This window comes from Urocitellus parryii, chromosome 8 (genome assembly GCF_045843805.1).
Source record: "Urocitellus parryii isolate mUroPar1 chromosome 8, mUroPar1.hap1, whole genome shotgun sequence".
Lineage (NCBI taxonomy): Eukaryota > Metazoa > Chordata > Mammalia > Rodentia > Sciuridae > Urocitellus > Urocitellus parryii.
The window spans coordinates 102,042,528-102,067,498 of record NC_135538.1 but is presented as its reverse complement, the minus strand read 5'-3'; the positions used below and the strand labels follow the sequence as shown (position 1 = coordinate 102,067,498).

At 36.0% G+C, this 24,971-nt stretch overlaps 1 protein-coding gene across 1 annotated transcript; it reads right to left on the bottom strand.

Moving 5' to 3' along the window:
• Positions 1-23,465: 23,465 nt before the first annotated feature.
• On the bottom strand, positions 23,466-24,719 carry LOC144256688 (phosphoglycerate kinase 2-like). Its single transcript, XM_077802099.1, has one exon. The coding sequence runs from the start codon at positions 24,717-24,719 to the stop codon at positions 23,466-23,468; it is 1,254 nt and encodes a 417-aa protein (XP_077658225.1).
• Positions 24,720-24,971: the final 252 nt, after the last annotated feature.

Sequence of the window (24,971 nt, the reverse complement as noted above, 5' to 3'; positions counted from 1 at the left end):
TTTTTCAGAAAGAAATTGAAGAGTCAGAAAAATATTTGAATGCAGTCTTAGGTAATAAATAATTTGCCTAAGGAAGACTAGCAACTCTCCTCTACCCAAAGACAAACAAAGTTTTGAGATCAGGCAGAGGTGCCCAAATTTCCTTCCTTCCTTCCTTCCTTCCTTCCTTCCTTCCTTCCTTCCTTCCTTCCTTCCTTCCTTCCTTCCTTCCTTCCTTCCTTCTTCCTTCTCTCTCTCTCTCTCTCTCTCTCTCTCCCTTTCTTTCTTTTGTTCGTTCGTTCTTCCTTCCTTCCTTCCTTCCTTCCTTCCTTCCTTCCTTCCTTCCTTCCTTCCTTCCTTCCTTTTTTCCTTTTCCTTTTTTTTCCTTTATTTCTTCCTCTCTTCCATTTCAGTAGTGGGGTTTGAGTCCAGTCCTTCACAAGAGCATACTAACACATGTGCTATACCCTGAGCAATAGGCCCAGCTCAAAGCATCAAAGCCTCTCTAACAATCAGAGGCTTTCTGGACTAGGGATGCATACCTACTAGGGGAAATACACAGCCACACACCCAGTCCTTAAAGAGAATGATTGACCTGATTTCTTGAATTAGTTGATGAAAGTAGCACATTAGAAATGATAAGAATATTTAACTCCTGCATGTACTTATTTTTAAGATTATAGAAAAAATTCACTTGACACCTTTTGTAATTTTTAAAAATTATGTGCAGGTGTAATTTTTTTCACACACTACATAAGAAAATTAGATAAAGCAATACATATGTAGAAGTGATGCTAATTTGAGATTATATAAATATATTGTCAATTATCTGTGGGGATTATATTGAAAGGGATTCATAAAAACAAATTAGAATAGTTTTGGAGATAGTATATCTTTTATTGCTTGAAACACATAGGCCTGTACTGTCCAACAGAAATATAGTTCATAATAAATTGCAATAATAAACTTTTGTTAGTGATTTTTAAAAAGGAAAAAAATATAGGTGAAATTGCCATCCATATTAAATTTATTGTGAGATATTTGGTCTCCATTTTTTTTGCACTGATTTTTTGAAAGTTGCCATATGTCTTAAATATATGCCCTTCTGAAGACATCCATTTCTCAGACTCTCACCTGTCTTGGGATTCCCCGCTAGTCAGCACAGCCATAGGGTGTGTCAACTACCATGAGCTACCAGTGAGCACTTTGTCTTGTGCCAGACCCTCTATCCCTATTCACTTTTGGAGATGGATCAAGGAGCTGGCAATCTCTCCTGCTGGCCTGAATTGTTCTGAAAATGTGAACAGCCTTACCCAAACCTCACTCTCAGTGCAGACAAGGATGGTCGCAGCACAGCTGCCAGGAACAACTGGGAGAACAGAACACAGGGAATAAAAATCTGCATTAAAGTGTTCAATACATGAAGTTCAGGGTAAAATGGGAGTGGGAAGTAATGAGCTTCACTATTCCAGACTGACTAGTGGAGGAACAAGGGGGATTTCCCACATGCAGCAGCAGAATCATAGTGGATTGTGCTGCTGAAGCTCATCTCCAGTAGGGCCAAAAAAAAAAAAAAAAAAAAAAAAAACAAGGGAAGTACTGAACTTAAGCCGCTCAAGCACATCTATTAGTGCTAAGGACACCTATCCCACTCCCCACCCCCAATCAATGACACACTGACCTAGGAAGCCACTGTCTTCTGCAATTTTTACAAAGAATCCACATTATTGTAATTATAGTAATCAACAGAGAAGAAAACCTTCAATAAAAATAGATTAATTATTAACTCTTGAAAGTATCTCTGACTGCTGAACCTAATTCAGTTACATTTCACACAACCTAATGTCACTAACAGTTTAGACATTTTGATATTGTTATATCAGAATAAGCAGAGGGACAGAGGTATTAAGTGACGTACTGATAGCTTCATTGCTAGTTAGTATATTTTGGGGGAAAGAATCTAAGTTTTCTTTTAACTTCAAAATTCACATCTCACTAACTATGTCTTGCTCGTGGAGTAGGTGCTTCCACAATGTTTTGAAACGATAAATTCTATGTCATTAAGATTGGACTAATAACACTATGAAAAAAGTTGACTTTGTTTCTTACAGTTTTGAAGAGGATCAGAGGAAGTGTTAATACAATAACATGAAAATGCTGAAGACAGAAAGGGAAAGCATGGAAAAATTAACTTATTTTGTAGAAAGCAGAGATATAATTTAATGTTGCAAGCAGGCATTTTCAGATGTCACAGGTACTTGATCCCCTATAGATCAGACCTGAACTTTAGTGCTGGCAGCATCATATGGGATAGCTAGAACATTTTAAATAACAATAAGTTGGGGAATTTTTGTTGTTGTTGATGATGATGTACACAACTCACCTCTACCCATCTACATAGAGCAGAAAATCTTCCTGTCAAATAAGAATAAATGTCTAGACTTGCCGGTACTATTCTTGGGAGGTTTGAAGAAATATGAAATTTGAAAATATAAAATCATCATATACTACAAGTATTAGCATTAACCTTTCTTACCCTGATACTTGCTTCTTCAACCAGAAGGGATTTAAAAAATTTCTAACTTGAAGTGTTTGTCGTTTACTATGAATTACAAAGCTAATGAGGAGCAGATTTTTCTGAAGCAGAGAGGTGTATGCTTGAGTTAAGCTGCACATATTGCTCATTCTTCACATGAGCAATTCTCATTCTTCATATTATAAGCATGTGGGATATGCTCACTTGAAAACAAGGTAATTATTTTCTCAATAGACATAATATCACTATATTTACTGACAAAATAACAAGCCTTAGGGAGTAAGAAGGAAAACAATGGGCTCTGGAAATTCATCCCTGCTGCGCCCCTCCCCTGACTCAGGCCATGGCAAGGCCCTACTGAGGTGGATGGCCCAAGGTGTCCATCCTCTGGAGGAACGCAGTATGTTTCTGGGAATTGGCTGGTTTGTTTTTGTATTCCTTTAATAAGTATAGTTGCGATTTCTCATATGACCATTAAGTATGAAGGAAAAAACATGACTTTCCCAATTAATGCAACTACTTCTAAAGAATAGAAGATCTGTTTGCTCTAAATGCAATGATTCAGCTGTGGAGTGTAAATTGTTATTGTCTAATGAAAAACTCCCTGTATTCCTGTCAAGGAAGTTTTTGAGAAATTAAATTAAAATCTAGAGAAGAAAAATTAATGTTAAGAAGACAGATTAGTGCTTAGTACTGGGCAACTTGTTCCTGTGCACAATGGTTTGTGCTCTTACTCTTGTTTGATTAAAATTAATAACAAGTCAACCATTTGCCATAACCATGGCACCAGTTCCAGTCAGTAAGTCAAGAAAGAATAGTCAAGGTATAGGCCAATAGTTTGGGACATTTGTAACTATTATTAAAAGTTAACTAAGCAGAAACAGCTCAAAGCAAAACGCGAACTGAAAGTACAAATGCTTGCTTATGCATAAGCCAAGATACATTCTTCTATTCTAATTGTAGCTAGGTAATATTTTGTTTCTTTGAATAATGATTCCTGTTTTTTAACCACAAAGTACTGTGAGCCTGCCAAAATGAAAAGTATAAATGATCAACTTTACAAGTAAAGATTGGGATCAACGCCTTCACTTTGGTGTCTGTGTTGTTTCTCCACCCCCTCTTTCGCTGACTCCTGAGACCCCCTGTTGGAGCTGGTCTCCAACACATCCCAATAACAATAGGTTTTGAACTTTTACCTACCTACTATAGGTAAAAGTTTTTTTCCTGAAAAATTATTTTTCTGATTTAGACTTTGTACCTGCATAGCTAGTTTCCTGATTGCCCAAGTCTCTAATGACTAAATCATACTAAACATTCTGCTATGATTAACTCTCATTAAAACCTATAAGACACAGACCCCTCTTGTAACCAGTTGTCATTTTCTCCCCTGAAAATGGGCCATTCCACTGCTGCTTAATAAAGACAGCTTGCTGATCTATTAAGGCCTGCTCCCCTTTAGGTTATTTTTGCTTACGAGAAGAACTCATTTTAGCTCCTGCTCACACCTCAAGACAACCGCTGCTCCCCATTCATTGGAAGATTCTGTCCTTGCCCTGGTGCCACATATTAGCAAGATGTCATCAGGGAAATATAATAACCATTATTTCTGAAGAATTGAAGAAAATAAAGATATGTGAATAGTAGTCTCCAGTGATATTATAGTTACACCTCCATTTCCTCCCAACCCTAGGGTTGTACACACATAAATATCCAGCATATTTGCTAAGAATTGCTTGTACATTATTGCTAACAAATTAATCATATTTTCCTCTATACATTTTTGTTCTTTTTGAAAAGGTATATGTAGGGATTCTAATTAGTAACATATTTTGTCATGATTTCCTTATTAACGTGTTTAATTTTGCCGTTGGATATTCTACTTTGGAATCATATTTACAGTCTTGATATAACTACTTGATCATGATATTTTTAACCTATATTTGAAATTGGTGAGTACATCATGATGCTTTGTGCTCCAGATGCTGCAAGTGGACCTATAGGACTTGTTTACTCAGCTGGATTTCAGTCTTGCTTTGGTCCCATCCCTTGATTCTATGCCCCTACTTTTGTAAATGAAAAAGTTTACTTTGTACCTTTATATATTGGATACTTATAAATTGCTTTTATTTTTTACAGGAGCTCACAATGCAAGCTTGTCCTGAGTCTCAGAGGAGATTTGGACTTGAACTTTTGGGCAATCTTGAAACTGTTGAGAATATAGGGATTCTTGGAAATGTACTAAATGTATTTTGCATTGTGAGACGGTCATGCGCTTTTAGGGGCAGAATATTATGGTTTGGATGTGCAGAGCTCATGTAAGTTAAAATGCAAGAAGGTTTAGAGGAGAAATGATTGGGCTGTGAGAGTCTTAATCCTATCAGTGAATTATTCCCCTGATGGATTTAACTGAGTGGTAACAGAAGGCAAGTAGGGTGTGGATGGAGGAGATGAAGAATGCATTTTTAAGGTATATATTTTGTATCTGGTGAGCAGAGTCTTGCTCTTTCTGCTCATCATGTGAGCTGCTTCCCTCCATCACTCTTTCACCATGATGTTCAGCCTCACCTTGAGCCCTGAGGAATGGGGCTGGCTGTCTATGGACTGAGACCTCTAAAACAGTGAGGCCCAAAATGTACTTTTCCTCCTTTACAATTGTTCTGGTTGGGTCATTTAGTCACAGCAGTGAAAAAGCTGAGTAAAACAATTAGAAAACATCTAAGTTTTTGGGTCCATTTTGAATTGAGTGTATTTCACAAAGTAAGTTGTATTTTATGTTGATAATCATTAAAAATATTTTTCGTTTCAAGGTCATTGCTATAGTTTTTTTTCACTAACATCAAACTGTAAAGCAAGTATGACTTCTTATTTTTATTCTGATCATGTCTGTATTAATGCATAATCATGTATCTGTATCAGTGAAAATTTCTGATACAGGAACAACCATAGTTTTCCATGTTTCTATTAAAGGTAGTTTTAATATAATTATTTACACAAGTCATGGAGATAAAAATTAGTTGCTACTAATTTAAGAATAAGAAAACTTATTTAAATATTACATTGCATAAATTAGCTTTTGAATAGTTGCTACTTATTTATATTTTCATTTTTAGTTTAAAAAATTTATCAAAAAATTACCTCACTGAAAGTTATCCATAGAATTTGAAATCATAAAAAAATAAAGTGCATTATTTGGCCACCAACAAGTTAAAAAATGTTCATTTTGAAATAAATTACTACTTACCATTGATTCTCCTGTAAGGATGACTTATCTGTTTCATCTGTAAGAGGGAAGGTGAAGAGAGAGAGATAAGACCAGTATATATTACCCATTTTTTTCTGTTTTGGCATAGTTGGATTATGTACATAAATCTTGACCAATGATGTCTAGAAAATTTATCATATAAACAATCTCAAATTTCATAACTATGTCTTAATAATTTTTTTTGTGCTTTGATGACATGGATACCTTCTACAAATTTCTATAAAATTTTTATTAACATACTTTGTTCTTTGAAGCTGAGATGTTATTAAAATATATCTAATTTTTGCCAAGCAATACTTAGAAAATTCTTAACCAAATTATTCTCATCATAGAATCAGAGTTTTTAGAATTGCTTCTGTTAAAATATATCAAAGATTATGATTTTTGTGAACTTTAGGGACACAAAATTTTTATACAGATATCTAAAACATTCATTTGTAATCTGTTATATGTAATTATTTTGGAAATAATTTTATATTTCACCTTGGTAAATAGAGAGTACAGGTTTTAGTGTCTTTTGGAACATAATGGCAACACAGCTTGTGGCTATGTTTTTGTATGCCTATATTCACTATTTTTGCTGGTAGTTTGAGGTTCAAAATAATACTAGCTACATTCTAAATTATGGTCATTAAAGTCTTTTAATCTACAGATGGCTTTGATTGTTACAAGCTTGTTGCCGTATCACACAAGTGAAATGGGATGGACTAATGATAAGAGATTCCCTGTACCTCTAATGGGCAATGATATTAACTATTTTTTTTAAATAAGTGAAGGAATATGAATTTGCAAATCTCAAGTTGCACATACATAGCCCTGGTAGGAATTTCTAGATGCACATGTTAGTATATAGATTGAACCATGTTTTCCACAATTCAATGATCTCTATTCATTTTCATGTTTATATTATATTCACCTTTATTAATTTGTATTAAGAAATGTATAACTCAAACTGCTTATTCCATAGACATGCCATTTAATTGGTGTTACTCCAAATTAGGGAATTATATATGTAAGTGCATATATAGAATATCTGAATTGCAACTTATTGATGTTTAATTTTCTTCAGTGAATGATCAGTTTCCATTTCTGTCTCTTATTGTCTTTCTGTCTCTCACTGTCTATCTCTGCTCTCTCTTTCATACACACACACACACACACACACACACACACACACTCCTTAAGTTTGTTTTTTTTTTAATCAGAAACTGAGACACTGATCAGATAGTCTGTGATTTGTGGATGAGATGCAACTCAGCAAAAAATCTGTGATGAAGTGAGTTAGGACAGGGAGGTCAAATAGTTAAAGAAGAATGTGTTTTCAAGGAAAGTCTAGCTCTAGTAGTTCTCCAAAAAAATTTTTAAATAATTATTACAGAAATTATAAAAAATGTGTTGGGTATAGTAGGATAATTTGCTACATGTATATACCATGTAATGAGCAAACAAATATGGTAGTTAACATTTCCATCTCAAGCATTTTTTCAAATATTTGATCAAAATGTAATAATTGCATATATTTATGAGGTAGACTATACATATATAAAATGTATTCTTATGAAATCAGGATAATTTACATTTTCTTCTCTTCAACTTTACAGTGCATTTGGTACCTTCAAGCTTTTTTTAGTTATTTACGAATTATATAATAGTGAATTTATTACTTTTACATTACCATGCTTTGGTACCTGTTATTCATCCATAGCTATCACCTTCTCAGCCTCTAGAAATTGCATCTCTATATTCATATTTGTTGTAGTTTGGATTTTTAAAATTTCCAATAGAGTGTTCATTTCTATTGAAACTTCTGCAGCACATAATTTTAAAAAATTATTTGTTCTTTTAGATATACATGTCAGTAGAATGCATTTTGTCATATTATACATACATGGAGTATAACTTCTCATTCTTGTGGTCGTACATAATGTAGAGTTATACTGGTTGTATATTAATATATGGACATAGGAAAGTTATGTCGGATTCATTCTACTGTCTTTTTTATTTCCATCACACACCTCCATTTATTCCCCTTTGTCTTATCTAATGAAATTTGTTCTCCTCACCTTTATTATTTGTAAGCATTCACATAACAGAGAGAACTTTCATCCTTTTGTATTCGGGACTGGCTCATTGAACTTAGCATGATAGTCTCCAGTTTCATCCATTTACTGGCAAATACCATAATTTCATTCTTCTTTATGGCTGAGTTATATTCCATTGTGTATATGTACCACATTTTCCTTATCCATTCATTTGCCATTCTGACTGGAGTGAGATAAAATAAGTGTAATCTCAATTAGCATTTCTCTAATTTTTTAGAGATGTTGAAAATATTTTTTGATCATTTGTATTTTTCTTCTGTGATGTGTATTTTCAGTTCCTTTTCCCATTTATTAATTGTGCTATAGATTCATCTATCTACTCATTTTTTGTACTGGGATTGAATCCAGGGTCACTTAACTAATAGACCACATCTGCAATTCTGTTTTTATATTTTATTTAGAGGCAGGGTCTCCCTGAGTTGCATAGGGCCTTGTTAATATGAATATTTATAAATGTACATGAACCATTAAGGTCACAATTAAACAGAGAAAATACAAAAGGGGGGGGGAAGATACCAATGAAAAGTTAAATAATTGTTTCCATTGGATTTCAAAAGATTCTCAGCTTCCCTTCTCGGTAGTGTTTGATGGGGTCTTCTGAGGTCATTCTTGTTCTACCCTCAAGGTGGGATCTCTGGAGAGAAAAATAATCACACAGGCAGAACACCTAAAGACAGGTTTAGTCTTAGGTAGGCTTCAGGTTCTTCACTGAATGCCAACTTGTCTGAAGATTTTAAATCAGTGCACTTCCCAGGCCCAGCAATTGCTGGTCTATACCGGAAGACTGCACCCCAGAGATCTCCCCTGGGTTGCACTTATGTGGTAGAGGAGCCAATTCTTAGTTCACTGTGTTGCTTGCAGACCCCATGTTTCCTGGCCTCAGGTTCAGTCTCCAAACTCAATCTCTACCACCCTCACTCTTTCAAATTCTCAGCCAGGTGCATCTCTCCCAGCAAATCTGGCAAGCACCTGGATTGGAGGGGACTGGGGAGAACCAGGTGGGTTTCCATGACCAATAATCCCTTGTTTCAACCTCTCTCCACATTTTATTTTCTCCTGTTCACTTTAGAACACTCTATATTATCCAGTGTGGTTTGCCAGGCCCATATTTCAGGCCAGACTCCTCAGTTTTGCCAGGAATCAGCTCCTCCATCTGCCAGCCCCTGCCCTGTGGCTGTGAAATGGTTCCTTCCTCTGTCCTGTGCATGCAGCCTAGAGAGATGGGGCTTTTTTTCCTGCATAAGAATATTGTGCAACATGCCTTTCAGTTTAGTTGGGCAGTATCTTTGATCTCTAAACTCTCTGTACTCAGTTCTGCCTCAGGCCTCCTAAAAATGTGAGTTCCTTTAATTCCCTTATTTCTCCACTTTGCCCACAGAGGGACCACTCTTACTGTTGCCTCCAGCCATGGCAGCAGCTGTGGCCCTGGGGATTTCTTCCTTATTTAATCATATCCAACCTCTTATGTCCCAGATCTGCTTTGAAAGTCCAGTATTAAATTCCCCCTTTCATTTGCTCACCCACTTTGCTGAGAAGTTCCTTATCAGCTTTCTTGTTTTCATGCCATGGAGCAGTCAGGAAAGTGACCTTCTCTATTCTGCCATCTTGAAAACATCCCACAGCACAGTCCTTACTCTCTGCCTTACTATCAACATTCTGGTCTTCTGAACTCTCCCCAGAAACACCTTAAATCTTATAATATTCTGAGCTTTTACTAGCCTGTTTCTCCAAAAGTTTCCAAATTTCTCCCCAAAATCAATATTGAAGACTTTTGTATCACATGGTAATGTATAGTCACATCAATCAATCCACTCCTGGTACCCATTGTCTATATTTGTTGTTGTAGTCACAAAACACTTGAGAAAATCAACTTAAAGGAGGAAAGACTTACTTTGTCTCATGATTTTATAAGTTTTTTTTTTTTTTTTTCCCTGTGGTCTCTTGGCCCTGTTGCTTTTAGGCCTATGGCATTGTCTCATGATAAAAGTACATGACACAGGAAAGCTATGTAGCTCATGGTGGCCAGAAAGCAAAGAGAGAAAGAGAGAGTGGATATTGTCAAATGGAACCTTCAAAAGCATGCCTGCAGTGACTTACTAGGTTCCAGCTCCTAAAGTTTCTGCCACCTTTCAGCAGTGCACTGATTTATGGATTCATTAATAAATTAACCCACTGATGAAGTCACAGGCTTCAGATCCAACACCTTCTAAAGGCTCCAACCCCGAAACGTGCTTTTAGGACCAATTCTTCACACACAAGCTTCTGCAGGACATTTCAAATTCAAACCATAACAATGGGCAGCATTCCTGTACCATCCAATATATCTCTATCCAGAAAGATGAAAATTCAACCTAAATAGTTACAAATTTTCATATATATATATATATATATATATATATATATATATATATACACACACACACACACACACACACACACACACACACACACACATACATACATACAGCTTTTTCGAGTTCTTCCTAGACTTTGGCCTTCTAATCATTATGCTTAAGAATGTCATTCCTTGCCACAAGTCAATGCTTATGGCAGTGGAACTACTTCTTAACCCTTTCTCAATACAACTTCTCATTCACCTATAAAATAAAGGTTGTACATTAAATCTAGTTGTAAATTTCTACATTTTTAAGGCTAATAATTATCTCTGGAATACTTACAGTCTGAGAAAAATCTAGACTTCAGCAAGTTACAAATTTCAAGCTTGATATTTTAAAATTTATTCCAACTTATTAAAAGTAGAAGTGACCCATGTTCATGTTGTAAATTTAAGACAGAAATAATTTTTATGACCTTCCTGGGTTTAGCAAACAAATTAAAATTATACATCTTCTTGTAAAGATCACTTTGTGTGATGTCAGTCATATTGTTTACTCAAGTGATAATATCGTTGGCAAATTTCTTTTATTAGGAAAAAAGAGATTTCCCTCCTGCCTGCTGGAGAACTTTTTAGATAGGATGACCACATGCTGTCTTCTAATTTTTAACATTTTGTTGTCTTGGGTTGGGCCTAGGTAAACTTTTGAAAAGAGAATTATTTCTATATGGATGGTTCTCAGGGTTAATGAAGAGTCAGCCTTCAACTCATCATTGCTCTTCTACATTTGATTGCCTTATCTATCTCATAGATGGTCCTCCTACCAGCTTTCTCCAGAAATTTTCTTTTCTGCTAACAGTACCTGTGTGTCTCAAGCAAATGACAATATTCCCTGATGACAAAGTTCTGATCACACTGCTTCAAATGCACACATTTCTCAGTGAATGTTCATTTCCCCTCCAGAGATTTGATAGATTCTGGACTCTGCCTGAATTGTTCATTCTTCCTTGGATCTTATTTTTGTACATAATTATAATGTAATAATTAAAATAATAATAAAAGTAATACTACTACTTCTTCTATTACTACTAGTAATGCATCAGTAGGGTGGAGCAAATATTTCAGGGGAACGGAAGAAGAGAGGAAAGGAAAGGGATAAGGGAATGAGATGAGTCAAATTATGCTATGTGCATGTATAAATATGGCATAATTAATTTAGTTATTATGCAGAATTATAATGATTGAATAAAAATATTTTCAGAATCAATGTTAGAAAAAAATAACACATTAAACTCAGCTGGATATTAAAAATAATGTTAATGTAAGAAATTTTAAAAAGTTGAAAGAGTGGTACATGCTTGTAATCCCAGTAGCTCCAGAGGCTGAGGCAAGAGAATTATGAGATCCTGCCTCAAAATAAAATACAAAAAGGGCTGGGAATGTGGCTCAGTGGTTAAGTGCCCCTGAATTCAATGCCAAGTTAAAAAAAATTAAAATAAAGTGATATTTAGTCCTCATTGGTGATTTGTATGGAAGAGCAGAGATTGGGAGACTAGACTGAATCCTTCATCTGCAACCATTGACAAGATGGGAAAAATCTATGAAACAATATCTGAGATAGAAAAACTAAGAAAATAAAGACATAATTGCCCTGAGTACTGCCTAGTAAAAGTTTTCAGGTCACAGAGAAGGGAAGAAACCCCAAGTGGTCCTATTGGGCTCTAAGGCAAGGAGATGCCAACAAAAACATTATCTTGTTTTATATCAGTTTATATGCCCACCAATTAGACACTTTCCAAATATTTTGTTTTATTCTTTAGTTAATATTGTTACCTTTCTAATTTTATCATGAATGTGTATTGAATTGGGGATTGCAAATTTTGTTTCTAGGAGTCTCCTCCGAACTTATTCAGAATGGAAATTACTTTAAAGTAATAGAAAAATGTTAGTTGGAGCATAAAGCCATGAAAAGTTGCAATTAATTTTATTTTTCAATTGACTTTCTTATAGCCTTATTAAGCAAATTCTGCTTGAAAGAGGCTCTTACTATAAATATACTTTGTAAAATGCACAGAAAAAAAATAAATAGCCAACTTTAAGCACATGAATTAAATAATATAATTAAATAATACAAATTGCAAGTGTGGACAAAACAAACCCTACAATGTAAGCCTGAATAAAAAAATCTGCCATATTGTGGTGATACCTTAATTTTAATTATAAAAATGGTTTATAATAATTATACATAAAATGATATTTTTGACATAATTATAAATGCATGGGTTATAATTTATTCCAATTAAACCTCCAATACCTACCCTTATGTTCTTTCTTGTTGCTCCACCTCCTCCCTTTCCTCTGCTCTACTATTGATCTATTTATTTAAATTTTAAAAAATCAGTATCTTGTGGGTATACACAATGGTGAGATTAACTGTAGCATATTCATATATGTACATTAAAAAATTAGGTCAGATTCATTGCACTGTTCTTTCCTTATCTTGTTCCTCTTTCCTCCCCCTTAAACCCCTTCTTCTCATTCTTTTCTCCTTCTCTGTCATTTACCTGCTAACTTGAGACTACCTTTTGAATGTCAGAGAAAACATTCAACAATTGACTTTCTGAGTTGAACTTACTTCACTTAGCATTATATCATCTCCAGTTACGTCCATTTATCAGAAAATGACATTCATTACTTTTTTTAAGGCTGAGTAATACTCAGTTGTGTATATATACCACATTTTTTTCCATTCATCTGTTGAAGAATATCTAGATCAGTTCCATTGTCTGGATATTGTGTATTGTTCTGCTATACATATTGTGTCCTTATAGTATTCTGATTAGATCATTTGGATCCAAACTGAAAATTGGGACAGTCAGGACATATGGTGATTCCATGTGTATTTTTTTTTGAGAAAACTCCATACTGCCTTCCAGTGTAGTTGCACTAATTTGCAATCCCACAAACAAGGTATGAGTGTAACTGTTTCCCCACATCCTTGCCAATACATTTTATACTCTTGATAATTGCTGTTCTGACTGGAGTGAGATGACATCTCAATGTGGTTTTAATTTTCATTTTTCTTATTGCTAGAGATGCTGAACAGTTTTTTTTAAATATATTTTTTGGTCATTTATATTTCTTCTTTTGAGAAGTGTTTGTTTAGTTCTTTTGACCATTTATTTGTTAGGTTATTTTCTTTTATTGTTAAGGTTTTTACTTCTTTATATATTCTGGATATTAATTTCCTGAGGAGCAGGAGGAAAATGTCTTCTCCTGTAGGCTCTCTCTTCACACTCTTAATATTTAGATGATATTGAGAAATTCCTATAGATATATGAACTACTTAAATTAAACCACGAGGATGCAGGAAACTTAAATGGGCCAATATCAATAAAGGAAATTGATGAAGTTATCAAAAGTCTTCAAACAAAGAAAACCCCAGGGAGGGATTCTCAGACCAGTTCTACCAGACCTTTAAAGAAGAACTAATACCAATCCTCCTCAAATTATTCCATGAAACAGAGGAAGAGGGAACACTCCCAAATTCATTCTATGAAGGTAGCATAACCCTGATAACCAAAATCAGAGACATATCAAAGGAAAAAAAAAACACATCAGGCCAAATAGCCTGATGAACATAGATACAAAAATTCTTAATAAATTATTATAAAACAGAATAAAAAGCATATTAAAAATACAGTGCTTTATGATCATCTCAGGGATGCAAGTTTGGTTCAACATACATGAATCAATACATGTGATTTATCACATAAGTAGAGTTAAGGACAAGAATCACATTATTTTATTAATAGACACCAAAAAAGCATTTGACAAAGTAGACTACCCATTTATGTTTAAAACACTTGAGTAGTTAGGAGAGAAGGAACTTAACTCAACATTGTAAAGCCTGTATATTACACACCTAAGGTCAACATCACACTGAATGGAGAAAAACTGAAAACATTTCCTTTAAAAATAGGAACAAGACAAGAATTCTCACACTCACCACTCCTATTCAACATAGTCCTTGAAATTTTAGCCAGGGCTATCAGGCAACAGAAGGAAATTAAATGGAATACAAATAGGAAAAGAAGAGATCAAATTATCCCTGTTTGCTGATGACATAATGTTATATGTAGAAGTCATTAAAAAAAAAAAACTCCATAAGACTTCCAGAGCTCATAAATGAATTCAGCAAAATATAAGGACATAAGAACAATACACATGAATCAATTGCTTTCCTATACTCCAATAATGAATCTGCTGACAAAAGAAATTAGGAAAGGGCTGGGGATGTGGCTCAAGCGGTAGCGTGCTTGCCTGGCATGCCCTGCGGCCCAGATTCGATCCTCAGCACCACATACAAAGATGTTATGTCCACCGAAAACTAAAAAATAAATATTAAAACTCTCTCTCTCTCTCTTTAAAAAAATAATTATTATTATAAAAAAGAAATTAGGGAAACTATCCCATTTACAATAATCTCAAAAAAGTCTGGGAATTAATTTAATGGAAAATCCCTTAAGGAAAACTATAGAACACCAAAGAAAGAAATTGAAGATGACCTTAGATGGAAAGTTCTCCCATGTTCTTGGATATGTTAATGTTAGAGTCTGTAAACAAGTCTGGATGGCGCCTGGCAAAATGCCAGAGGGAGTGGTTTGTGAAGTAACACCAGTGAGCCATTAAGTGTGGAGATTCCTTATTGGTTGACTGATGTATCTAGTTTATGCTAATTAAGATAAGCTGTGTGTAATGTATAAATACAGCTCCTGTCCTACAATAAACGGCTTGCACTCCTGCTGTATCAATCTACACAAGTTGTTTGTCACCCCCAGCTATTTTGCCCATCCAGCCAGGCTGCGGCATGGAGAAGTAGAATTAATATTGTCAAAATGGCCATACTATCAAAACCAATACACAGACTCAATGTAATCCCTATCAAAATGCCAATGACATTTTTCAAAGAACTATAAAAAGCAGTACTAAAACTTATTTGGAAAAATAAGAGACCCCAAACAACCAAAACAATAATGAGCTCAGAGAGTAAAGCAGGAAGTATCAGAATACCAGACCCCAAATTACAAAATGGAGGTATAGTAAAAACAGCATGGTACTGGCACCAAAACAGATGGGAAGACCAGTGGAATAGAATGGAATATGTAGAGACAAAACCACATAAATACAGCTATTTGGTACTAGACAAAAGTGCTAAAAATATATGTTGAAGAAAGGATAGTCTTTTTAATAAATGGTGCTGGGAAAATTAGATATCTGTATGCAGAATAATTAAGGTGGGCCCCTATCTCTCACTCTGCACAAAACTCAACTCAAAGTGAATTAAAGACTTAGGAATTAGATCAGAAACTCTGTAATTAGTAGATGAAAATCAAGGTCAAACATTCTAACATATTGGCACAGGAACCAACTTCCTTAAAAGACTCCTAAATTGCAAGAAATAAAACTAAAAATCAATAGGTAGGACACCATCAAACTAAAAATCTTCCGCACAACAAAGGAAATACTTTTTAATTTTCAGAAATTTAATTTAAGAAGTAGAAAGCTATTTTAATGTATATAATTATCATTTGTACTGTGAAATGGTTGCAACTGTAGAAAATATTATATATAAATATATAATATATACATGTGGATAACAGATGACAGTATCAATATTCATATGTATATATGTACAAATGCTTCTTTTGAGAACTGCTTTTCATTATTATGCCCAATATTGTATTTGTAATAGTTAGTGTGAATTGTCAACTTGATTGGATTAAGAGATGCTGAAGATTTAAGGGGCTTCTGGGTGTGTCAGTTAGGGTATGTTTTAATAATGATTGGCATGTGGGATAGCAAACTGAAGTGGGACACTCCCTAAGCATGGGCAGCACCGTCCAATAGGATGGTGGCTTGAATGGAATCAAAGTTGGAAGAACAAGGAAGCAGCATCAGATGCAGCTCAATCTCCTTGAACAGGTTTTTTTTGGGGGGGGTCGGGGGGCTTACTGGGGATTGAACTCAGGGGTACTCAGCCCTATTTTGTATTTTATTTAAGACAGGGTCTCACCAAGTTGCTTAGCGCCTCGATTTTGCTGAGGCTGGCTTTGAATTAATTCTCCTTCTGCCTCAGCCTCCCAAGCTGCTGGGATTACAGGTGTGGGGCACTGTGCCCAGCTTGAACAGTTTCTGGATTGCTTTTGTGATCACCTGAGTATATCAGACCCTGGATTCTTCACCCCTCCAAAGTTGACTCTGCCAGAGATTCTCCAGGGAGTTTCCAGAAGCCTTTGGTCTTGGACTGTGGTAGCACTATTGATACCTCTTGTTCTGAGGCTTCAGCTTCTTGGACTGTGCAACTTGAGTTCCTCTACCTCTCCAGCCTGCAAGACAGCCTTTGGGGACTTTCCAGCTTCTGGTGATGTAAGCCAATCTAATAAATTCCCTTTTATAAACGTATTTCCTATTGATTCTGTTCCTATAGAGAACCCTGACTAATACAGTATCCCTAGTCAACAAGTTCTCTCTCAGCACCTTTGAACAACATTAATTAACATTACATTTACTTAAGGATCAGGTAAGAGATGGTAAGTAAAGAGACATGGAGGCTGGATTATTCCTTTTAGCAGCATTAAATACTTTGTACTAACATTTGAATCTGTGATTTTTTATACGTTTATCAGTTTCTCTCTCATGTCATATTGTTGTCATCTTACTTCATTTTAATTTCTTTCTTGTTCTCTCTAAGGTTTTCTTTCTTTTAGGGTAAATCATCTACAAAAGCATGCCCTCCATGGATCTTCCAGTGTATTGTAAAGTTTTCACAGCTTCCTCTCTTGGGTACATTTTTAAATTAATGCAACTTTATTTTCCTTCCTTTTACTAACAGCTTTAACTTGGCCCATGAGCACCCAGTCAGAGAACACATGGCCTATTAGCTGGATGTGCTCATATTACTGAGTTCAGGTGGAGGGCATGTAAGCACAGCTGATATGGATGATTTCCCATGCTCTTCCTTAAAGAAAGAATGCCTCTCTGGATCTTTTAATCCCTATTCAGTGGCCTGGAATATGTCAACATTCAAACTGATCTTCATTCTTCTAGTGATGATAAAAGAGCCATGTTTTACTCACTGGGTTTTTGAATTAGCTTAAGCAATGTCTACTTACCCATTGCAATGCTGTAATAAGCAAAATTTTTATGTTGTTTTAGAAATTATATTTTTAAGTCTTTTTATTACCATAGTTCAGTCAAGATCAAGATTTCTCAGCCATTATCACTATTGACATGTAAGGCTGACTACTTCTTTGTTGTGGAAGGCTATCTTGTGGTTTGTAGGGTTTTTGATAGCTTCCTTAGATACCACAATAACATCCCTCCGGACATGACAAGCAAACATGTCTCCAGAGTTTGACAAGGGAAACTCCAGAGTTTCTCTTTGGGAAAATTTTCCTTACTTTAGAACAACTAGTTTTTAGATTGTGTAATGTAGAAATTGATCATTTTGTGGTTGCTGTCTTAATAAAGCCCACAAGAGTTACATTTTCTTAAGAATCAGGTGAGAGAAGGTAAGTAAGGAGACATGGAAGACTGGATGGTAGTGATTGCTCATTTTCTGCTGGAATACTTAATAAATCCTTTGCCTGTCTAAGTAAGCACAACATTCCCAAAGAGAATAAAGTTTCAAGGGAAGTGTTTATAAAGTGGTCAAATATCCGTGCATTTTGGTTCTTACTTGCTGGTTTTTCATAAATTACTACAACCCCAAATGAACAGAGCTAGGAAAAATGAAGCAGTTAGAACAAAAAATATATGCAATAGAGCTTTCTAAGAAAGGCAACCAAAATTGCCTAACAAGCTAGGGAAATTAGTTCTTTCATAATTGAGAAAGCTAATTTCCCTTAATACAATAATAAATAGGAGAAAAAACATCACTTGTGCCATTTCTAAGAGACCTGCCACTTGCACTTTTCAACCAAAGTCATGAGGAAGTGACAGGGGAGATCACAGGCTCTCTTGCTCACTTATTAGATAGCCACAGCTTGCTGTCCGTGAAATACAAGGTGGTCCCAGCAAACAAACAAACAAACAAACAAACAAAATCAATTAAGTAGAAGCAAGAGTTGGGAGGGCTCAGAAGTATAATTAAAAGAGATTTTTTGAGTGTTTTGTAGGGGATTAGAGATACCAGAACCCTGGATTTTTCTTTTTTTTCTTGATTCCAGGGATTAAAGCCAGGGGTGCTTAAACATGAACCACATTCCCAGCCCTTTTTAAGACAAGGTATGTAAGTTGCTTACTTCCTTGCTAAGCTGCTGAGATTGGCTCTGAAATTTCGACCCTCCTGCCTCAGCCGAGTTGTTATGATTAGAGATGTGCACCACTATGCATGTCCAGCTCTCAGAAAGTTGGATTATTGAGAAAGTTAAGAAGCCTCTAGTGTGGGCTTCAAAAGCTTATAATTGTGATAAGTAAAGATGTCCTTGGTTTCCTGAAAGTTAGCAAGGAGGAGTCTAGGAAATCTATGCACAGAGAGATACAGCTCAAGTCTCTAATACCTGCTTCAGAAATTGTTTTGAAAGTTAGAATGCAATAAAAATTTCTCACCTGCTCATAGTAGGATCCAGGAAAGATAAATGAATAAGAAATTTCAGGAGATTTGAATCAGTCTAGCCATGGAAATTCTTCCATTCTCAGGTCAAGTGATTCTTGAAATTCTGGTCCACCATGATTTGTGAAAGTTGTAAAGAACCAATAGCATTTTAGTTGAGTATTTTTATATCATTTAATTATATTTGTTAAGAAGAATTATATGATGGTGGAATGTGTTAGAAATCATTGTCCAAAGTATATGTATGAAGACATGAATTGGTGTGAATATACTTTATATACAGAGATATGAAAAATTGTGCTCTATATGTGTAATAAGAATTGTAATGCATTCCACTGTCATGTATTTAAAAAATAAAATAAAAAGAATTATATTCTAAATTACTTTCACTAGCAAAGTTATCCATAGTTGTTATTTTCATTGTTAGAACAATTGAGCTCTCAACATTCTTAAATCGAAATAAAAATGAAAAGAGAAGTGTGCTTTTAATTTTTTTGAATAGAAATGTTAATTTTTAAAATTTATTTTATTTTTTATTGATTTTTATATATTTATATATTATATATATGAATATTTATATTAAATTTATATATTAAATATATATTAATATATATTATATATATATTTTTTCATATCTCTGGTTGTATACAAAGTATATTGACACCAATTTGTGTCTTCATAAAGTACTTTGGATAATGATGTCTATCACTTTCCACCATCATTTCTAACCTCATGCCCCTTCCCTTCCCCTCCCACCCTTCAACCCTATCTAGAGTTTATCTATTCCTTCCATGTTCTCCTTCCCTACCAAACTATGAATCAGACAAAAACATTAAGCATTTGTTTTTTTTGGGGGGATTGACTAACTTCACTTAGCATTATCTTCTCTAATGTTATCCATTTACATGCAAATGCCAGGATTTATTCTCTTATTGCTGAGTAATATTCCATTGTGTATATATGCCATGTCTACTGAAGGATGTCTAGTTTGGTTCCATAGTTTAGCTATTGTGAATTGTGCTGCTATAAACATTGATGTGGCTGTGTCCCTGTAGTATGCTGTTTTTAAGTTCTTTGGGTATAGACCGAGGAGAGGGTTTAATTGAGTATTTTTATTGAAGTTATCTATTTCTTTTTTACCACTGTATATTCATTTGGTTTGTATGGAGTGTGGAGAGTAGGAGCATGAGAATGATGACTCTGCTTTTCACTTTGCCAGACTATTGAATTCTCTGTGCTGCCCTGAATGGATTGTGCATCATCCAGAGAGATCCAAATTTCAAAGGATGCAGTCACTGAACAAGAGATTGTACTGTACTTCTTGGAGTAGTTATGTTTTCTTATGTGAGATGAGAAGTGTACATGAATACTCGAATGGCCAGAGGATAGTCTATTAGTTAATTTTTTTCAGTGTTTATTCTTCTTCTACTTTCTGTTATTAATATATTCTAATTACTTTTACCTGGGTACAAATTATCTAGCTATAGAGAATATGTTATTAAGCCTCCCTTGAAAAATAGGCCTTATGTCACGACTCATTGCCAATATAGTAAGTGAAAATAATTTTTGGAATATTAGAATAATGTATTTAAAATAAACAATGCCAAAACATGGCAGATTTTTGGTACTTATCAATTACCAACTGCTCCAGGATATTGAACCTAATGAAAAGATGTGAGGCTGCATGATGGGGCGGGGGGCCATAGGAAAGCATTGGAATGCAACTCAAGAGTCAGTGACTGGGTGGTACTCAGAAATATTGGATTTTAGAATAAAAAGAAAAATAATAAGTAAAAACAATAATAATCAGCACTGAGGACATGATGCCTGAATTGGGTTAGGGGTACTCCTTGTGGGCTGGAAGAGAGAGTTCCTTCCTCCAGGAAGGCAGAGAGTGCTATTGGGTGAATATGCAGTCTGAGCAGATAGAAAACTTGGGTTATGTGTAGTGAGTGACATGGGAGGGTAGATTTCTAACACTTCCCAGAGATTCCTGATGGTGGATGGTGTTGTTTTTTTCAAAAATTCTTTAATGGATTTTTCTGTTTTTTTTTTTTCTGATTTCTAATTTATTTCCTTCCTTTCTCCCTTTTCTTTCTCTTCTCATTTCTTTTTCTCTTAAATTTTAGCATTAAGTTAATGTCCCTTTTTAGAGTATTCCATGTCATTGCTCCCTTTTCTTTACTTTGATTAGAGTTGCAGAGATTGTGTTTAACAATTATTTTTTATTGTATGTTGAGATCTGGTTTGCATCTAACTTTTTACTGGTGATTATTCTCTCTTCTTAAAGTGGTGCTGGGGATTGAATTCAGCACTCTGAATATATGCAGTGGATCCTTTGATGCTGATACCTACCTACACTCTAGGACACAAGAAAAGCCCAGGAGCAGATGGATTTGTGCAGGACTTTTCCACACCTTTAAAGAAGATCTCACACCTAAGGTCCTCAAACTTTTCCATAAAACAAAAAGGAAGGGAATGCTTCAAAATTCTATTAAACCAGTATCAACATGATATTAAAACTGGATAATGTACCCCTCAAAGAAAACTGTAGACCAATGTCATTAATGAACATAGTCACTAAAATCCTTAGTAAGTTACCAGCACACTAAATTCAGCAACACATGAAAAAAGACCACACCCTGTTTTCAAATTGATATCATTCTAGGAATACCAGGATGGTTCAACATATGAAAAAAAAAACACAAATAGAATAAAGGATAAAAATGACAAGATCTCAATAGATGTAGAAAAAGCCTTCAAGAAAAAGCCTTCATGGTAAAAGTCCTAAAAGACTAGATAAAAGAATCTATATCAACATAATAAAGGTATTTTAGGACAAACCCAAAGCCAAACTCATACTGTATGGTTAGGGAGTATAATGGGATGTGGAAATGATGAAAATGTTATATACTTTTATGAATGCACTGATGAAATTTTTATTCTGTATAATTAATATGCAGTAATAAAAAACCCTGATTGATTCACATTTGTTTTCCCCTTCAGACTTTTAGTCCTGTAACAAAATCCCAGATAGATTCTACAGATAAGGACTAAACCTAATTATTCAAAGTACCAGATTTGTTACAGGGGCTTTGTTTGCTACATGACAGCTTTTCCTTATTGTGACCAAAACACCACGTCAGAACAATCTAGAGGAGCAAAGTTAGTTTTTGAGCTCATAGTTTCAGAGATTAAACCTATGGTTGCACAACTCCATTCTTCTGGAACTGAGATGAAGCAGATCATAATGGAAGAGCAAGGTGGTGGAAAACTGCTCACAACATGACAGACAGGAAGCAAAAAGAGAAGGAGGATCTGGGGGACATGTTGTAATTCCTCAGGGTACATCTCCAGTGACCCAATTTCTTTGAGTAGCTCCTCTGGCCCAGAAGTACCACCAAGCAAACTGAACCTTTCAAATTAGGATGAACCTATAAGGTTACTGCTATCATTATCTAATCACATCACCTCGGAATCCCTGCATTCATAAAGGATCTTTGGGTGGATATCTCATATCCAAACCATAACATATATGATCCAAAGGAGAAGAGCCAATATTTGACCATTAACTTTTATGTGAGAAAGCAATGTGCTTTTAACTTGTTTAAAGCTTTCAAACATTGTCTTTTTACTTTTAAAGCTTATACCTTAAACCCTACCTCCTCCTTTGGATTAACATAATATTGTCAATAGTCTCATTAAAATTTGACATTTCAGATGTATTAAAATTTATATTTGAAGCTCAATTATTCATGTTATTGAATATAATAAACTTATCTTCAGTTATAGGGACATAGCACATTATAATGGGGAAGAGTTTCTCTGGACTTTGATCTTTGTTAATAGCATCACCCTCTAGCAGCCCTTTGTTTACAAAACTAAGGAAAATATTGTCTAATAAGTATTTTTGTTTCTAATATTTTTTTTCTATTTTATAAGTAAGGATTTTATAGCTCTGTCTTTCATGCATAAATGTATAAAAATATTTTTAAAATTTTAGAATTTATTACATTACAATTAAAACAATCAAATCTTTATTAACAAACCGAGTTTGATTCCTAGCTCCCTATGTAACATAGATATGTGTACATCCACAAGCACACAAAAATAACTTCTTTGTATATAATTTATTTCCTTTACTTTCAACTTCTTGATTTAATATATTTTTTCATTTATATCTTTCTTATTAAGACATTTTCTATGAAAGCACTCTGATGATAGTAATGAGTTCTTACATTTAATTATTTTTCTCAGTTTATTTGGACACTCATTCTTTAACAATTTTTCAAACTTTATTCTTTTCCAATAGTTTAGCTAAAAAAAATGACAAATGAGAGATTCAGTTTTATTGATTCACTTTAATGGGCAACTTAAGAATATATCCTCCCTATAAGGCATAGAGGTGTAGTCCAATGGTGCAAAGGAGATCTTGAAGAGGGTAGGCAAAGGCATGAAAGAGCTAAAGTGAACAAGTGCTTTCACTGATGTAAGGAGAAGTGGATGACACACTGCCTGCCCATTTCCTGGGTCTTGATATCTGGTAGTTTTTAACCAAAGTCAAGCTGAGATGTTAGAGCACTGAGTTAACCTAAAGGCTGAGGACAGAAAACAGAAGGAGGAGACTCTGTCAGTTACACATTGCTGAGGGCCTCTACTCCTGGGAGGCTTTTACCTTCCAGGAGCTCCAGACTGGCACCCCCTCCAGTGCTCACATGGCTGACTTTGTCTTCAGTGTTCCATTTGGCACAGCAAGTAGCAGTGTCCCCGCCCCCTATAATGGTGACACTACCCTGGGAGGTGGCTTTCACGATTTCATCCATGAGGGCCTTGGTTCCCTTGGCAAAGGCTTCCCATTCAAAGACTCCCAAAGGACCATTCCAAACGATGAGCTTGGCTTCAGACACAACTTGAGCATTCTTTTTAATGCTCTCAGGGCCACAGTCCAAACCCATCCAGCCCTCGGGGATGCCAGAATCTATGGTGGCATTTCCAGTGTTGGCATGCTCATCGAACTTGTCAGCGGTGATAAAGTCCACGGGAAAGGTAATCTTCACACCATTCTTTTCTGCTTTTGCCATGATCTCCTTGACAATCTTGGCTCCCCCTTCGTCGAAGAGGGAGGCACCAATCTCCATGTTGTGGAGTACCTTCAGGAAGGTAAAGGCCATCCCGCCCCCGATGATCATCTGGTTGACCTTGTCCAGCATATTTTTGATGAGCTGGATCTTGTCTGCCACTTTGGCTCCACCTAGGATAGCCAGAAAGGGTCTCTCTGGGTTTTCCAAGGCTTTGGCAAAGTACTCCAGCTCCTTCTTCATGAGGAACCCGGCTGCCTTCTGGGGCAGATTCACTCCCACCATGGAGCTGTGAGCCCTGTGTGCAGTGCCAAAAGCATCATTGACATACACGTCCCCTAGCTTGGACAGTGACTGGCGAAAGGCTTCCACCTTCTCGGGCTCCGCCTTTACCTTGTTCCCAGAGGCATCCTGGCCCTTGCCTTCCTCCTCCAGGTGAAAGCGCAGGTTCTCCAGCAGGATCACTGAGCCAGTCTCAGGGCTGGCACAGGCCTTCTCCACTTCTGGGCCCACACAGTCCTTGAGGAATGTCACGTCCCTGCCCAGCAAGGATTTCAGCTCGCCAGCGACAGGCTCCAGGGAGTACTTCTCGGGCATGGGGACGCCATCGGGCCGGCCCAGGTGGCTCATCAGCACCACCGACTGGGCTCCATTGTCCAGGCAGAACGTGATGCTGGGCATGGCGGCCTTGATTCTCTGGTTGTTGGTAATCTGGTTCTTCTTCATGGGAACATTGAAGTCCACTCTCATGATGACGCGCTTGCCTTTGACATCCAGTTTGTCCAAAGTCAGCTTCTTAGAAAGGGACATCTTGGCAGTAGAAAGGGCTAGTGGACACCTGGATGTGGGTGCTGAAGGATGGTCTTAGGTGGGCTGCTGGGAGGCTTGTTGGTGGGGCTGCCTAACGCCTCCCCTCGGCCCGCCCCTTCCTGGGTCCTGAGTCTCCCACGTGGCAGCTGTGGGCCAGGGAAGGCAATGCGGCCTGCCCATTGGTCCAGAGTCCTGCCAATCTGTGTTTTGAATGTGTTGGCAGGTACAGATAGAAAATGCTAGGGAAGATGA